The following is a 12,986-nucleotide window of genomic DNA, read 5'->3' on the forward strand; positions in this document are numbered from 1 at the left end:
TATATGTAATTAATTAATTATTGACACATTTAATTAATTATTTATGTATTTCACATTTTAATTAATTATTGACACATTTAATTAATTAATTATTGACATATTTAATTAATTATTTATGTATTTCACATTTTAATTAATTATTGACACATTTAATTAATTATTGACACATTTAATTAATTATTGACACATTTAATTAATTATTTAATGATATATTTATTTATTTCATTTTGGCAGTCCTGACGCCTGGCTCTCATCATGAAATAATTTTATCTGTCAGCCTCACCCATCAAACTCAGGGGGCGGGGTTAACGCTGATCGAGTCAAAACCATTGCTTTGGCCTGGTGGCCATTGTTTCTAGCACACAACAACCGGCATGTGGAAGCTAACAGAACTGAGCTTTGAAAAACCCTGTTTGTGTGTTACCAAATACCGTTTTAATATTTTTTTAGCCGAGAATGTAGTGGTTTAATCTTCATGTGTCTGGTCGGTTTGTCAAGATACAGCCTCTTTGCAAAAGTGTTTCGATGATTTCGGAGATGTCGTCCCAGTCTCACGGCAAAGCGTGGGATAGACCCGCTCGCCTCGCAAGCAATCCCACCGACAAAGCGCAGGCCCCGGTACACAGCTGTAGTAACCCCCGCTGACTTCTTTTACTGAGGTTATATTTATCGGTGTTTTATTTCCTGATGTTCTTATGTGTCCTACGTGTTTCAGTCGCCAATTCTGAATTATAACTAACATTAAAAACATGTTGTGGTGGGGCGTGGTCTGCGGGGCCGTGCGGACGCACCTGCACGGCATCCGCAATCACGCCCGCCGTGTTAAAACACGGGGACTCAGGGGTTGGTGGTGGTGTGGTGTGATGTGAATCAAATAAAGTTGGCTCTGAACGTCGCTCTGTGGTCCCGCCGTGCCTTATTCATGCCACATTGGTGCCGAAACCCAGGAGGCGGCATGGCGGGTACCTACCAGAGCCAGGAAAGGAAAGAGCTGGCCGAGATGGTGGCCGAAATAGCGGCCACCCAGCGGAAGCAGGCGGCGGAGGTGCGTCGCCAACAGGAGGAGCTGCGGCAGGAGAGCGAACGCCACCTGGGGAAGATGGCAGAGCTGGCAGCGCTGCTCTGGGCCTGGGCGCCACCCCCACAAGTGTGTCTCGAGGACAGTGGAGGAGCCGTGTGGGTCACCTCGGCAGCCGGAGGTGGTGGACGAGCCACGCGGGGGTCCGAGCCTGCCGGAGGAGGAGGAGGAGCAGCAGCCGGGTGAAGGGCTGCTCCTGCCGGGAGCGGTGGAGGAGCCGCTCCAATCGGAGGCCGAGGACGAGGCGGGCGAGGGTCTACACCTGCCGGAGGCAGAGGAGTCGCTCCACCCGGAGGGGGGCGAGGGGCGGTGCCTGCTGGGGGCGGAGGCGCAGTGCGGGGAGCCGCTCCAAACGGGAGTGGCGGAGGCGGTGGCGGAGCAGCTGTGCGGGGAGACGGAGGTCCCTGCTCCAGGGCAGCCTGTGCAGCCGGAGTTGGAGGCAGAGGAGCGGGACAGCCCCGCTAGGCCGGGGATCGGCGGGCTGGCTAGTCCAGCCTCGCTGCCACCAGTCGATTCTGCGCGCCTGGCGTCTGCCCAGCCGCCTGTGTGCAGGAGCACACGGCCATGCCGGTGGGGCCGTGTCCGCTTGCTACGCGGCCGACCTCCGGACCAGCTTCGTCGTTGCCGCTGGATGCGCGGGCGGCCACCAGAACGGACGCTTCCCCGTCGCTTGGTCGGGGGCTGGGGCGCCGATGTGTAGGGGCCGAGTCTCGCCCCAGGTCGCGGGGGGGAGTAGGTTTGGCCGGATCACTCCCCGGCCTCAATCGGGCGATGGGGGTATGTGGTGGGGCGTGGTCTGCGGGGCCGTGCGGACGCACCTGCACGGCATCCGCAATCACGCCCGCCGTGTTAAAACACGGGGACTCAGGGGTTGGTGGTGGTGTGGTGTGATGTGAATCAAATAAAGTTGGCTCTGAACGTCGCTCTGTGGTCCCGCCGTGCCTTATTCATGCCACAATGTTTAAGGAGGAGAGAGAGCAAATCTGTTTAACATCTGATCTTTGGGTTTTTGTTCAGTAATCAGCGTGACCTGTGTATAAACACATAAAAGAGATAACGTTGGTGTTTCCGTCATGTAGTAACTGCTGGCTTTAACTGTACAAAGGTTGTTCGACACTATGAAACACATACAGACTTCATGATGTTCGGCTAATATTTTTATTGTGAATATTAATCATGCTGACCTCGCTCTGTACACCACGCAGCGAGGTCAGCATATCCACGATATCCTCAGCTCCATGAGTTTCCCAGCTGACTATCTAACTGCCAACTATTCCAGAGACGTGAAAATATACAGCATAAAGAAAAGTGTAAGAGACTCAGCAGCAGATTAGAATTACAGTTATACATTTAATAAATCACCAAATGAATCCAAGAAACGAGCAAACCTGTTCCGACAATTTGAATTTGTATTCCCTCAGCTGCAGACTCGCTGCTGTTTAAATGTTTGAAAAGGAAGATTAGATATAAACAAACGTCAAACATAGACTCAGTCTGCCTTCACATTTGATATGAGGCCAGCACGTATAGTGGCCTCAGCAGGCTATTACTGAAATACACGTGCTATATCATAAACTATGATATAAACAGGGAGGTCCTATTAACATGTTTAGTTTTAAAGGACACCTTCCTGCCTTTAGTCTCATTCATGAGCAGTATTCGTTTTTTTCTAACATCCAGAAGTCTGCACAATGTGTTTCATAGTTTGTAACAAGCCTTTGACAGGTAAACATAACATGACCGAAAAAGCAAAAAAAAAAAGAGAGAGAGAGAGAGAGTGTTGATATAAGAAGAGAAAATTCTCTCAATTATGGAGACAGGCAAATGGTTCATTTATGTTTGATGTGTGTTTATTCCTCCTTAAATATCGTCGGTGAAGTTCGCCATGCACGTCAGATTTTCCTGCGCATTTTTATACCTCTGCCAACAGAGAGAGAAAAAAAATCACATTCTAACAGACAGCTGGTGCTTAGAATACAGTTGAATAACTATTAAAAAACAGATGATATTTAGATGATAGTTCAGTCTAACACATGTGCCAGTGAACCATTAAACGTCTGTGAAACTATGCAGTTATGAAACGTAACTTTAACCTCAGCCAAACCGATTTGCTCAGTTGTAAATAAAACAGCGAAGTAAACGTGACCCGACAGACAGAACCTGAGTGAATGAAGTCCAGCGTTTAACCACTGAGAGCTAAAACTCAGCTGAGGTTTGAAAGCTGTGTGCCGGTGATTGGACATCAGCCGCTGATGAAGCTGTTCGCCTATAAAGTGCTCTGTAAGGAAACGAGCTCCAGCAGCTCTGCGCTCGGGGAAAACACTATATTTACTTATCTTGTGCAGAAAAATGCGCTGACATTGCTTTATATCGAGCACCGGCTGCCCAGTTAAACTGTGACTATCACCAGGTAACGTAGGCCTGTTTCTTGAATTAGCAGCAGGTGTTAAACAGCTGACAGATGAGGAGGAGGATGCATGCAGGTAAACTGAGGGTCTGTTGAGCTGATCGCTGGTTTCGTGAGAAAAATGTCAGCTCGTTCTTTATGTTACAGAAGCACAGAGACACAAGACCAGGCGGAAAGAGACGATCGTTCGGTGAAAATGAGAATCTGCGAATGCAACATGTGGAACACGGAGAGTGGAATATGTAAACAAACCGGTTAATGTACCCCCTCGGTGCGCTCTGCATGCTAACTGTTAGCAGAGCTAGTGAAATCTCTGAAAACATCTGAGCACTTTTGCAAGCATGTTCTATGTTGACAACCTGACCAGACATACGGCGCGACATTCGCGGCTAAAACACTGTTAAAAGTGTAGCTGGTGACAGAAAAACGGGGTATTTTAAAACTACACCACCACCATTGCTGCCTGTGATTTGATCTGCATTCTGGGATAACTGGCTGCCCCAAGTCTACACAAGCAATCGATTATCTAGGATCGACCTGTTTTGACTTACTTTGCACGGCAACCAATCAAATGTTAGAGAAGCTGCATGGGCAGCGTTAACCCCGCCCCCTGAGTTTGATGGGTGAGGCTGACAGATAAAATTATTTCATGACGAGAGCCAGGCGCCGGGACTGCCAAAATGAAATAAATAAATATATCATTAAATAATTAATTAAATGTGTCAATAATTAATTAAATGTGTCAATAATTAATTAAAATGTGAAATACATAAATAATTAATTAAATGTGTCAATAATTAATTAATTAAATGTGTCAATAATTAATTAAAATGTGAAATACATAAATAATTAATTAAATGTGTCAATAATTAATTAATTACATGTGTCATAACTATTTATTTAATTAATTAATTCCAATTTTAATTAATTATTGACACATTTAATTAATTATTTAATGGTGTATTTAATTAATTCATTATGGCAGTCCTGGCGTTCCATAGATCAGTTGTTTGCTGTGCTTCAAATATTTGTTCCTAGGAAAGAAGTTATAGACTGCCATCTGGTGGACAAACTATATAGCAAACACAAATTATTCAAGTGTGTTTTTCCCAAGGATGCCTCCCGGGTGAAGTTCTGGCCATGTCCCACCGGAAGGAGGCATGCTGGGGAGATTATCATCATCATCATCATCATTTATTTATTTATATAGCACCTGGTAGACCAAAGTGCTGTACAATACTAATATGCACATAGTAATAGATTATATCTCTTGGCTGGCCTCGGTGTTCCCTCAGACAAAGCTCTCTGCTTAGGCTGCTGTCCTGGAGACCCAGCCCCAGAAAAATTCATGGATGGATTTATCTTCAGTTATGAATCCAGATAGTGGTGTATCGCAAATAGCTAATATCACCTGTCCCACTGGTCCCACTGATTTCTCAATGGGAGTCTGGTTAAAAACAGAAAAGTCTGGAAGCAAGCTGCTGATTATAGACAACATCAAGAGGCACAAGCTCAAGGTTTTGAGGCATCAACAGTCACAAACATGAACCAAAGATTACTGAAAAATTACAGATAGTTAGAGGAGCAGCTGATGCGAGACAGGCCAAGAATCTCACAGAAGTAGATGTCCTTGTCATAAGCCTCCAAACAGAAACATACATAGAAGTACGCAAGGATCACAGTATATGTAAAACTTTTGTAAAACCTTCTTTTCCTTTTTTGTTATTTTCAAGCTGTAAAACTTATAATAATAAGGTAATAATGCATTTTCAAGATCATCTCAGATTTTAATCACTTAGCTTACCATTACGAAATTACTTTTACATGATTTTACATACTGTTTTCTAGCACTAGCCTCTTAAAAAGAAGTCTGAGAATATTTTTTTAACTAGACTAATGTAGATATGATCAGGTAACATGCTGGTGGAGCGGTTAGTGTCACCTGACAGAAAGAAGAACTCCGGCTGGGCCTCACTGTGAGTTTAAATGTGCCCACTGAATCACTATGGGTTTCCTGTGAGTACTTCAGCTTCTCCCACAGTCCAAGGAGATGCATTTTAGGTTAACTGGTGATTCACAAATTGCCATGCACATAAGGTGGAGGATGAGTTTGAAGTGTATAATATGAAGCACTGTATGAATGCATGGTGAAAATGTTACTTGTAGTCTAAAGCGCTTTCAGTGGTCAGAAAACTGCTATATTACATTGCCAGTACATTACATCTTAAAAAATAAATAAAAAGATTTTGAACAGTGACAAGTGAAAAAAATGCTGACTTTTCTAATATATAGATATTATATATGGAATATCCTGTGTGTCAGCTTTTCTTCAACTATGCTACTCCGTATTTGGGGTAAACCAGTGGTGCTCCTGGAAACCAAGATTCTTCACAACACATTTTAGAGAATGTAATTTTATGGGTATAAAAAAAGCCTATAAAGATTTCAAATTACAAAAGGATCCAAAGCCATCCTGTGGAAACAGTTTTAGCTTCCTTCACTTACCAGCATCTCCCATAGAGCTAAAGATGTTCTCAGTGACATCCAAAATGCGGTCAGTGGCTTCTCCATGACGTCCAATGGGATGGCCTCCACTGGCATATTGTTTGATGTGTTGAAGGAGCTCATTAAGAGCCTGTGTGACACCTGTGGCAGCCATGCCCACCTGTTTCAGGAGACCATCATCATTGGTCGCTCCCTGTGATGCCTCAACACAGCCCTCTACTGACTTAGCCACCAGCTTGCCCGCCTCAATTAGCTGCTCCTGGCACACTGGAGAGCTGATTGTTGGAGCCACCACCTTGAAGAGGGATAGGATTATTGGTGGGACAGAAAAGTAGAAAGACCTTAGGCTTGGCTCAAATGCAAAAAGAACATTTCAGTTTCAGTCAACAGTTGTCCCTATCAGACGGTGAACACTGTATTAAAGTCGAGTTCTCACTCTTGTGCAAGCCACTAGCTGAGATGTGGACAAAGCGCATTGAGTTGCTGCTGCGATGACCCGGTTCTGCTGGGCTGAGTCTTCTGTCTTCTGGGCCACATTCTTTGCTTTGAGCACCAGAGCTGCTGCAGCATTAGCCACAGCTTTAGCCAATTGCATCAGCATGTCCTGCCAAAAGCAAACAGCAGTTAGCATACCTTATCATTGGTGAAAATAAAGTCTTGTCAATTGAATGTGAATAGTATCTAATGTGTGATACTTTGTCTTGCATATACAATAGTAGTTCCTATGGCTACACAGCAAAATCAAAGAACTACCAAAACAGCAAAACACTACAATAATAAATGTTATGATGAGCACACCTGGAACTGTTGATCAGTGTCTGCCTCGCCTATGTGAGAAAGCAGCTCTCCGCTGGCTTGGCCCACATTTCCAGCAGCCTGCAGCAGATTCTGACGAGGCTGGAACCAAAAGATATTACTGATTCAAACAAGAAAGAGTAGAAAAACACAATGTATCTCTGTCTTCCTTTTAGTTTGGCTGTGTACCTCTGTGTTTGCAGGTTGGGCAGTCTTTAGCATTTCAGAGACAGCACAGGCCAGGTTCTTGGCAGCACCAAGCAGATGCTGTCCATTTCCTCCTTCATCCTCCATAAGTGCTGCCAGAAGTTTAACACCCTTTGACATCTCTGTTAGGTTGGAGGAGATTGTAGTAACAGCACAGCCTACTGCTGTGTAATCTGTCTCTGCTGGATCACCTAAAGACAGAGAAGGGCAGAGATTTGTGCTTTATCTCCTACAGGACGCTTGTTATATTTGCATAAGAAACAAATTCAGAAAGTACTCAGAAAACAGATCAGATATCAATGGAAAAAATAGCACTGGATATCTGCTGGGATGAAAGGATGCTACATCATTTGAAGTAAATGAAAATTATCCTACTACAGGGGAATTCAAAGAAACCCAAAAAATCTAAGTGAAAAAAAACAATGCAGCCGGGTAATTTGTATGGCCTCCATGTGCTTGTATGCATGGCTGACAACGTTGGGTCATAGTCCTAGTAAGACTATGAATGGTGTCATCGGGGAATCTCCTCCCAGATCTAGACCAGGACATCACTGAGCTCCTGGACAGTCTGAGGTGAAACCTTACGACGTCGGATAGATAAAAAGAAACATAATCTCCCAAAAAATGTTCTGACAGGTTTAGGTCTGGCAAATGTGGGGGCCATCCTCCAGGAACTGCCTGCATGCCAATGCACCTGCTGGTGCATTGGCAATAGGGTCTGACAAGGGGTCAGAGAATTTAATCCTGATTCTTAATGGCAGTCATGGTGCTGCTGCCCATGTTACAGAAAGCATAACTTTCGTAACAGCTTCTTGAGACTCTTTCACATCTTCCACATGCTCAGGGTGAGGCACAGAACCCCAGTGGTCCACCTGCCAGTTCTGGTATTCTATGGAAAATGGTAATCAGGTCCTCAATGCTGGGCAGTGAACACAGGGCCTATCCAAATGCAAAACTAGTGAATGCTTTGCATAGCAAAGTAGGGAACATGTTAGCATTAAAACTCAAAAACTGCAAAGTGAGCAGTGAAATTTATACTAAGAGAGCTGATGCTGAAGGACAACCAGTCTTCCAAATTCGTATTATCATTACTGCAAATGAACCTGACCAACAGGAAACTTAATGTTTAATAGTTGTATTTTCGGTTTGATAAGAAATTATGAATAAAATGCCTCAATGTATTTTAAGAGTCACATTGTCAGTGCAGATAATACACATTGTATGAGGAAAGAACAGTTAAGAGAACAGTTCTCTTAATCTTTGAATTCAGGTGTTTTCCAGTTGTATAAAACAAAGCATGTAGCCACGCAGTCTTCCTTCACAAGCATTTGTGAAAACTGTAAAGACCTTGCTGTAATAGGTAGTGTAATAGAATGACACCATTGCAACAAATGGTAAATGGACTGGTTCTTATATAGTGCTTTTATCCTTACTTTAGAACTCAAAACACTTTATACAGCATGTCTCATTCACCCATTCACACACACATTCTTACAAGGACTCTTTTCTACATCTGTGCTTTTTAGCTAGCATTCAGACACACATTCACTCTCTAACTGCATTGGGAGCAACTCGAGGTTCAACATCTTGACCACTCCAGCTAAAGTGAGATGGAGGCTGGAGCAAACAGGATTCAAACCACCAAACTTCCAATTAGTAGACAATTGATTCTTCCTTCCTAGCTATTTAATGACCAGTTGTAAGTGGTGTTATTGCAAAGAGGAAACATTTAGCAACCAAGTCACAGACTCAATGTTGAGGTGCATAGTGCATTAAAGTCAACAATGCTGCGTTTACTCAATAACTTCCAGAGTTCTGTGATTAATATCAGCAGACAAAACGTGCACCGGGAGCATACATACAGTTTCCATAGAGTTTTTTTTGTTGTTGAAAAAAGCATGATTACAAGAACAGAGAGATGCTCCACTATTCCTACCCGCAGTGAGGTTGACCATGGAGGCTGTGCCTGCTGTAATGGCATCCACCTGTGAATGGATTTCATGTTTGGACTCATCCATCTTGTTTTTGCGCCAAGCTTGAGATGCCTTAAAAGAAAACAAAAAAACAATCCATTTAGAATGGAGTCTTCACTATACATCATCAATACAATCAGCACTTAAATCAGTCCAAGCAAATGAAGTGAAATCTCACTGCATCTGTTCCTAATGGAGGCAGAGTATCAAAATCATCCAGTGAAGCTTGGGCAGCCTGGACAGCATGCATACTGGAGTTAATGGTTCCAGTCAGGGCTTGCTGTGCTGAAGTCTGTTGATAAAAAAGTGAATGTATTAAATTAAAAGAAATTGTGAATATAATTCTGTGTTTGAAACAACAAAATAACAGAAATTGCTCCTATAACTAAAAACATAATGAATGCATTTTTTAAAACTGTACTTGGCTGTTTGGATTTCTGTAAAACAAATTCACAAATATGCAATTCCTAATTTTTATAAAAGCGTCACTTCAGTGCTACAGATCAACATTGGCTGCTCAGTAAGGATTCTGGCATTTGCACGTTCACGTGGGTTTATGAGGATGTTAGCCTGCTATATTTAAGTTTTAAGGAAAGAGAAAATAAAGCCTACTGTTACAGTTTAATTTCCAATTTCTGTTTCATGTCTTATCATTCTGTCATACCAGTGGAGGCATATGTCCTCTGTGCATCTGTCCACTGGTTATGTGCTGCTTAGCTTGAGGCATGGAGCCCATCTGGAAGCTCTCTGGTCCACCAGCTCCTGAGCGCATGATGGCTGGCAGGGCCACTGAGCCTGTCTCCACTTTGCCGACCCTGTTGAACTGTTGCTGCAACACCGTGGACCTGGAGTGGCATGAGAAAGAACCTAGTTCTGAAAGCCCTGAGGTGCAGGTCAATGATCCGGTTTGTAATAATGTAGTTGTCTCTTCAGCTGCAACTCTTGAACGCTAAGCTGAAGAGAGGAGCTACACTGTCAACAAATAACTACCTGGTGGCGACTTAGGAAAGCTGAATACTCCATGGATGGATGGAGTATTGTTGGAATACCATTCAGTGAAACTTGTACGTGTCAAGTACAGAAAACTATTCAGTGGTAACACTCATACACTTACTTTTTGGGTGACACAGAGTCTTCTAGCATGGTTGACTCTTCATCTCCCTCCAAGCCAAAGTGGTCTTTGCTCTTTTTCTGTCAAGAGAAAGAAATGTGGTGACACACTGGATTATATCAAATTCAGTTTTAAAGGATTTATATTTTCTTTTGTTTCAAAATAAAGAAAAGATTAAAAACATGAGTTTCAGTACAGACAGCTGCCTAGTAAGATGTTTTTCTATCACTTTTATGCAACTTTGAACAGTTGGTCAGGAAGCACTGCTCTTCTTGACACTACCATAGTGTCTAGCAAAATGAGTAGGCATTAACAGTGTGACTGGAAAAGCCAATGATGACATGAAAAACGACACTGTGATCAAAAGTACACCAGACTCACTGACGAGCACACTGAGTCCACAGTCCTGTGTGAAAGTGCCATGAGTGGTAATCCAGTTGTCAAGCAAAAGGCACATATTTTAAAGAACTAAATAATACATTTTAACAGAGCACAGAGAAGATAAACAGTGTTGTGCTGCAGTAAGAGCAGCCACTTTCAAGCTTGGGCTTGTAAAACACCTGAAAAGACACAGGACTTCGTGTTTCATATCTTCTTTGTGAAATGTCAGCACAGAACTTGAGATCACCTTATGGTATGATGATAAATACACACCAGCACATATGTAACATATGTAGTATGTAAAGAAATTCTATTGCGTTGAATACTTACAGAGTGACATGGAAAGAGTGACATGTCAAAAGAAATCTCACTAGACAAAATGGTGTTGTAGTATTTTTTGACATTTTTTTAGGAAATAAATTCTTCATCCCCCATCAAAGCATCCATGTTGTCAATGAAATGTATAATGCTGCTGACCTTTTTAAGGATGATGTCGATGTAACCAGCAATAAGCTGAGCTATCTGCTCTCCCTCAGTGGTCTGCACAGAATAGTAACCGTCCTGGTAATCTCCAAAGTCCTAAAGGCAGAGCAAACAACCAGAAGTTAAAATACCTTACAGATTATACTGGAAAATGAATAGCTTCTTGAATAGGTGAACTATTCCATTAGGTTAGGTGAAGAACAGAGGATGTAGTGAGAAATTACCAAAGAATCAATTGAAGGCTCAACTGAACGTATGCAATCTGAACAAAGGTGAAATTTTTCTGCAAATGATTTGTATACAAATTTAAAATAAAACTTTTAATACCACTGATGGAACATTTTCTAGAAGCGCTTTTGCTTGAGAGCCTTCCATAATTTGAATTACTTTCCCCTGGAAGTAATTATGCAACGTACTGCATTACTTTTAAGAGGATTGTTCTGTTTACTAAGTACTTTTTTCGAGTAATGAGCCCAACACTGATTACAGCAAAGTGGGGATATACCTCTGACATGCACAAACATTTGACCACACAGCATGCAAATCATTTTCATGAATGTAATATGTCTTTGATATCCTACTTAGCGATGGTGGTGACTCTTAACGCACCCATGAGAAAAGAGAAGTGATATCAGTAATTGCCATCCATCTCTAGGTCTCACTAAAGTATTTTGCTAGAAAAATGCATGGAACGAATATTTGGAAATTGACGTTTTAGGAGAGGATTAGAAATCAGCAAGTGGTCCATCGAGGTTTAAATACATAGGGATTAATATGACTCGTTCTCTATCTGGCCTTAAATCAACTAATTTGACTCCCCTTATATCAAGGATTACATCTGATATTCAAAGATAGGGTAATCTCCCCCTTTCTTTAACCCTCTCAGGCTCAAATTAAACTTTTTGTTGCTAATGCACAACCAAGTCCTGCAGTGGTACTTCTGAGTAAAAAAAATCATAAAATATGTATGTGGGGTAATCAGGTTGTTAGTTTTTAACTGTTGCAAATCAGCAACGCCTGCCTTGAGAGGGTTAATCGGTAAGATTAGTGTTGTTAAAATGTTTTAGAGTTTGTTTTTGTTTAGTTGTTTTTTTTATATATATATAAATATATTTACTTAGGAAAATGAAGAAAGGTTAATTGTATTTTGGTAAGTGCAAGTACTGTGTTGTTTTATTTTTTCAATAAAAATATTTGCAAAAAATAAAAATAAAAATCAGCAAGTGAAGCAATTCAAACACCGTGAATGCATGCTTCATATTAACTCACTATGACTGAGTGCACAGAGGCAATAGAACTGTTTTGGGAAGAAGTCAGATGCAATGTTACACAGTGACAAAAACCCAAACAATCTTATGGTGTTGCACTGGCCTGGTGGAAATAGTAAAATGAGAAAAAAGGCAGTTTGATAATGTGTTAAAAGTCATTTCAGGTGTTCAAATCAGAAAAAGAGAGCAAGAGAGCGAGGGAGGGAGAGAGAGAGAGAGAGAGAGAGAGAGAGAGAGAGAGAGAGAGAGAGAGATCTGGTTAAGATATTTCTGAACCAGGCTCAACAATGCTCTTATCTTGTCTCTACTTAAGAACTCACCAGGGTGAAGCTCTTTGGTGAGGCAGCCCAACGTTTAATGTTGGTCAGGTTCCACTCCTGGATCACCTCCTTGGTCTTCTCATCAACCCTCATCACGCATTCTTTGGTTATACCCAGAAGTCGAGGCACCAATTTGTTCTTACCCTTCATTTTCTCCTGCATGAAGGGAAATGAAATGACTGTGAAGTAAACATAAATTAAACTGGGCAAATATTAATGACTCAATCCATGAAGATCCACAATCAACAAATTAACTCAGCCATCATCCAGCTAGCACTGCAGAATGAGAGGAAGCATATAAAGTATTTAAACATTTTCAGATGAATCTTGCCCTATTTGTGAATTTTTCTTCTCTGACTCTTATTCATACCCTCCTCTTCCCCTAGCCCTTTTTCAGAAATGTAGTAGCAAACTGGCTAGTTTGGAGAACAGTTTCCACTAATGCAACATGCTGGACT

The 12,986-nt window shown here is 42.0% G+C and overlaps 1 protein-coding gene across 2 annotated transcripts in view; it reads right to left on the reverse strand.

The window, feature by feature from the left end:
• tln1 (talin 1) overlaps nt 1–12,986 on the reverse strand; it is a 62,300-nt gene that overhangs the window by 27,825 nt on the left and 21,489 nt on the right. For both annotated transcript variants that reach the window (XM_026172851.2, XM_026172850.2), the window contains exons 11-20: nt 12,529–12,684; nt 10,935–11,036; nt 10,080–10,156; nt 9,630–9,810; nt 9,144–9,257; nt 8,929–9,037; nt 6,975–7,183; nt 6,789–6,887; nt 6,427–6,594; nt 5,991–6,285 (exon numbers count right to left, since the gene is read on the reverse strand). In XM_026172851.2, the coding sequence (XP_026028636.1) occupies nt 5,991–6,285; nt 6,427–6,594; nt 6,789–6,887; nt 6,975–7,183; nt 8,929–9,037; nt 9,144–9,257; nt 9,630–9,810; nt 10,080–10,156; nt 10,935–11,036; nt 12,529–12,684 (1,510 nt within the window). The remainder of the gene's footprint in view (nt 1–5,990; nt 6,286–6,426; nt 6,595–6,788; nt 6,888–6,974; nt 7,184–8,928; nt 9,038–9,143; nt 9,258–9,629; nt 9,811–10,079; nt 10,157–10,934; nt 11,037–12,528; nt 12,685–12,986) is intronic.

This window comes from Astatotilapia calliptera, chromosome 7 (assembly GCF_964374335.1).
Source record: "Astatotilapia calliptera chromosome 7, fAstCal68.1, whole genome shotgun sequence".
In the NCBI taxonomy this organism is placed as follows: Eukaryota; Metazoa; Chordata; class Actinopteri; order Cichliformes; family Cichlidae; genus Astatotilapia; species Astatotilapia calliptera.